We start from the raw sequence: 4,747 nt of genomic DNA, 5'->3' as shown, positions 1-4,747 counted from the left end.
TAATAATAATAATAATAATAATAATAATAATAATAATAATAATAATAATAATAACAATTACAATTTTAATAATAATAATAATATTGCATTTTCATATAGTTCAGTAAGATCATAAACTCGGCCTGTTTTCTCAGATATTTCCTCTTGTACTAATTTTCTTATCTGGGCCAAGGCCTTATCTTTAGTGGTCCTCCTAAGATGGTGTCTGAAGTCCCGAGGTTGTCCACCAAGATCGCCTTCTTTCAAGTTTCCTCGTATGGCATTTTCAAATTTCTGGATATGCCTTTTTACATTGCCTTTTTCTATTACTTCATGAATAACCTTCTTCATCTTTTCTATTTTGTCACCTTTCAGAGCCTCTTCCCATTCTTGAACAAGACCATATACTAAGCGTCTCTTCTGGAAAGACCTCCTCCATTGCAATTCGTCTTATCTTGAAAAAGGCTTTATCTTTGGCTTTCCTCCTAAGATCAGCGGTTTGTTTGCGTCCCATCACCTTTAGCTTTATAATGTCTTCATAATCATCACTATTACTAGCAGAATATCCTTGTGTTCCTGAGCTACTTGCTTCCTGGTAGTCTTGAAGCTCCTTTTCAATGTTTTCACTTTTCCTTTTAAGATTCTCTCTCAAGCCTGGAGATTGCCCAAGAAGATGGCCTTCATTTTCTGTTTTCTCTTGTAACATATTTTCAAAATACTCCATTAGGTTTTCTATTATTTGGCTTTTTATTGCCTTATATTCACTTTTCTTTTCAATTTTGTCTCCTTTGATTGCATTTTCATGTAGTTCAGTAAGATCATAAACTCGGCCTGTTTTCTCAGACATTTCCTCTTGTACTAATTTTCTTATCTGGGCCAAGGCCTTATCTTTAGTGGTCCTCCTAAGATGGTTTCTGAAGTCCCGAGGTTGTCCACCAAGATCGCCTTCTTTCAAGTTTCCTCGTATGGCATTTTCAAATTTCTGGATATGCCTTTTTACATTGCCTTTTTCTATTACTTCATGAATAACCTTCTTCATCTTCTCTATTTTGTCACCTTTCAGAGCCTTTTCCCATACTTGAACAAGACCATAGACTAAGCGTCTCTCTTCTGGAAAGACCTCCTCCATTGCAATTCGTCTAATCTTGAAAAAGGCTTTATCTTTGGCTTTCCTCCTAAGATCAGCTGTTTGTTTGCGTCCCATTACCTTTAGCTTTATAATTTCTTCATAATCATCACTATTACTAGCAGAATATCCTTGTGTTCCTGAGCTATTTGCTTCTTGATAGTCTTGAAGTTCCTTTTTAATGTTTTCACTTTTCCAGACGTTTTCATTTTGTTCCGATAGTTCCTCATGTGCTCCCACTCCTTGAAGACCCCATTCGATGGCCTGACAACAGTCTGATACAATAATTCCTCTAATGAGGTTTTCAAAATACTGGATACCCCTTTCTACGATTCCTTCTTCTATTTCTTCAAGGTTAACCTCCTGTCTCTTATCCGTTTTCTCGTGTTTCAGAGCCTCTTCCCTCAGTTTAATAAGAGCGTATACTTTGTCGCCTTTTTGCTGTGAGATTTCCTCCTGTGCAATCTGTCTGATCCTTATTAGGGCCACATCTTTTGCTTCTCTCCTAAGATGCTTTCTCTTCATTATTCCGTTCATCATCATAATTTCTGGATATTCACCACTTTTACTGGCAGAATCAGCTTTTGTTCCAGGGCTATTTGATTCTTGGTAGCCTTTTTCATTTTGTTCTTCTGATAACCACTCTTGTATTATTTGACTTATCCTGGCTAAAGCGATATCCTTAGCCTTCCTGTTAAGATTTTCCCTGAAGTCTGGAGATTGCCCCAGAAGATCGCCTTCAATTTCTGTTTTATCATCAATGTTTTCACTTTTCCAGACGTTTTCATTTTGTTCTTCTGATAACCACTCTTGTATTATTTGACTTATCCTGGCTAAAGCGATATCCTTAGCCTTCCTGTTAAGATTTTCCCTGAAGTCTGTAGATTGCCCAAGAAGATCGCCTTCAGTCTCTGTTTTTTCTTGTAACCTATTTTCAAAACACTCGATAAGGTTTTCTAATGTCTGGCTTTTTCTTGCCTCTTGATATTCATTTTTCGCTTCAATTTTGTCTCCTTTTAATGCGGTTTCATATCGTTTAGTAAGATCATAAACTACGCCTCTTTTCTCAGAGGCCATTTCCTCTTCCACTCTTTTTCTTATCTGTGCCGAGGCTATATCTTTAGCGACCCTCCTAAGTTGGTTTCTGAAGTCCCGAGATTGTCCACGAAGATCGTCTTCCTGTATGTTTCCTCGTATTATATTTTCGAGATACTCGATGTTCCTTTTTACGATCCCTTCTTCTATCACTTCAATAACAATCTTCTTTTTCTTGTCTATTTTCTCGCCTTTCAGAGCCTCTTCCCAGAGCTGAATAAGATCGTATACTAAGCCTCTCTTGTCTGGAGAGACTTCATCCATTGCAATTCGTCTGATCCTTAATATGGCTCTATCTTTCGCTTCCCTTCTAAGATAAGTTCTCTGATTCCGTGCCAGTATCTCTCCCATCATAGTTGCTCCATAATCACCACAAAAATACCAGAATCTGCTTCTGTTCCTGGGCTATTTTCTGTCATCGTTTCTCTTAACATATTTTCAAATTTTCGGATTTGGGCTACCCTTGCAGCTTGGTAGGACTTTTCAAACTTAGGTATTTCAACAATCCTAGCTAAGGCCACTTTTATGGCCTCCGTAGTTGGATTCCTTCTAATTTCAAGAGAATCCTTCGGTTTTCCTTTACCTTTTATCCTTTCTTGGTATCCATTTTCGGACATTTCAAACTTATGAATTTCAACAATTCTAGCTAGGGCCACTTCTTTGGCCTCCCTGGCTGGATTTATTCTAATTCCAACAGAATCCTTCTTCTGTGTTCCGTTACCTTTTATCCTTTCTTCATATTGCATTATACGAGTCTTCACTTGTCCTTCGTTTCCTAATGAAACATTTCGTTTTGGTTTCTCCATTTTTCCAGTTTTTTCAAATTTCTCGACGAGATCCTTAACGGTTCCTGGTCCTGGGTAACCGTTCTTCTTTACTTTCATCAAAGCGTCCCTGTTCGGTTCCATAGCGGAACAATTACAGCATACACAATATCCCAAATTGTTCTGATTAGTAACCACAAAATAAACTTTGGTACTCAAAGCCATTCCACAATAAATACAACACAAATAACTGGTATTACTACACATTTTTGTTAATAACTTTCCTCTACATTGTTTTAGGTCTATTTTGAAAAAAAAAAATGCAACTTGATCTGGAGACACTCAGGGAGAAGCCAAGAATGTCTTTAAAGAACAACACGGATCTCGGAGCTCGGGCAGTTTTCGGAATGTCTTGGAAATGAAGCAGGAATCCCGCAGCCGGATTTGCGATCGTTAATTTTTCATGATTCCTATTTTGAATACCACCAAATCGACAGAAATTATCACAAAACTATCTATTTTAGGCCTATGTCTACTACAATAGGCTTCTAAAATCATTTACAATAGGATAACATAAAGGAGAAGTAAAGACGATTTTCTCAAATTAGTATTTTATTAGAGCTACATTGAACATATTAATCATCTCCTCCGAGATTTCTGAAGAATTCCGAGAGTCGATGAAGAGATTTTCGTTGATTGGGTTGAAGAAAAAGGCGAAGATGATTGCTCTTACAGCGACTGAAGACTCGCAAGTCTGAAGAACGCCATTCCTGAAAGGATTCAGGAAAAGGATCGAAAAACCTCTCCAAGCCTGAATCCTTTTAGGAATGGCATTCTTCAGACTTGCGAGACTTCAGTCGCTGTAAGAGCAATCATCTTCGCCTTCTTCTACATCCCAATCAACGAAAATCTATCCATAGACTACCGGAATTATTCAGAAACCGATGTTAGATCGGCCTAAGGCAGGCAACGGCCATCATACGTCTGGCATCTCATAACACAGAAGGACGGACAGGATGAAGATGAAGCTCTCGAAAGCGCACTCGAAGACGACCACGGAAGAAAGGCAGAACGAAAATCTCTCCATAGACTCCCGGAATTCTTCAGAACCCTTCAGGAACGAGGATGTTAGATCGGCCTAAGGCAGGCAACGGCCATCATACGTCTGGCATCTCATAACACAGAAGGACGGACAGGATGAAGATGAAGCTCTCGAAAGCGAACTCAAAGACGACCATGGAAGAAAGGGAGAGGCTGGGAGTCGGTCAGGACTCATTCTTCTATACTAGATAAATTCGTCTGCTCAGCTTCGAACGGAGTCCAGTCAAGCTCTGATTAAACAACGGAAGACCACTTCTATATAACGGGTAGCTCGATAGAAATTTCTACAAAAAAAGAAAAACACCCGAATATTGTGAAAAAATAAATCATGTAAAAATTTACATCAAATAATCTTTTCGATAAATAATTTTGAAGAGGAAAATTTTCCGCGGTAAACCGTTTTTTTTTTTTTATTTCTTTTTTGTCCCAAATAGCTATATCTGGCATCTCTCATACTACGTCTACATTTCTTTGTAAAAGTAAATACCAGTTTATAACAATGCTTTAAATTTTCATAATGAAACAATTACCTCAATAAAAAACATTAATGTAGAATACGATATTTTTATTTAATCCTTTCATAATATGATTTTATATATACATAAATAATGGTAAAGTTGAATGGAATGTCCTTCAGCAACTTTGAAGGAGTAAAAACTCCCGTTTTCTATTCTCCCTTGAT

The 4,747-nt window shown here is 37.6% G+C and overlaps 1 protein-coding gene across 1 annotated transcript; it reads right to left on the bottom strand.

Annotated features, from left to right (window-relative positions):
• Positions 1-343: 343 nt before the first annotated feature.
• LOC137636633 (calponin homology domain-containing protein DDB_G0272472-like) lies at positions 344-2,554 on the bottom strand. The gene has a single exon (XM_068369032.1). It carries the CDS (start codon positions 2,552-2,554, stop codon positions 344-346), a length of 2,211 nt encoding a protein of 736 aa, XP_068225133.1.
• Between the last annotated feature and the right edge of the window lie 2,193 nt (positions 2,555-4,747).

Source organism: Palaemon carinicauda, unplaced genomic scaffold (assembly GCF_036898095.1).
Source record: "Palaemon carinicauda isolate YSFRI2023 unplaced genomic scaffold, ASM3689809v2 scaffold3452, whole genome shotgun sequence".
Classification (NCBI taxonomy): Eukaryota; Metazoa; Arthropoda; class Malacostraca; order Decapoda; family Palaemonidae; genus Palaemon; species Palaemon carinicauda.
The sequence above is the reverse complement of the archived record's forward strand: the minus strand, read 5'-3'. Positions and strand labels throughout refer to the sequence as shown.

Excerpts from the sequence above, each read along its gene's own strand:
- LOC137636633 (XM_068369032.1), bottom strand. The coding sequence starts at position 2,554 with ATGATGGGAGAGATACTGGCACGGAATCAGAGAACTTATCTTAGAAGG.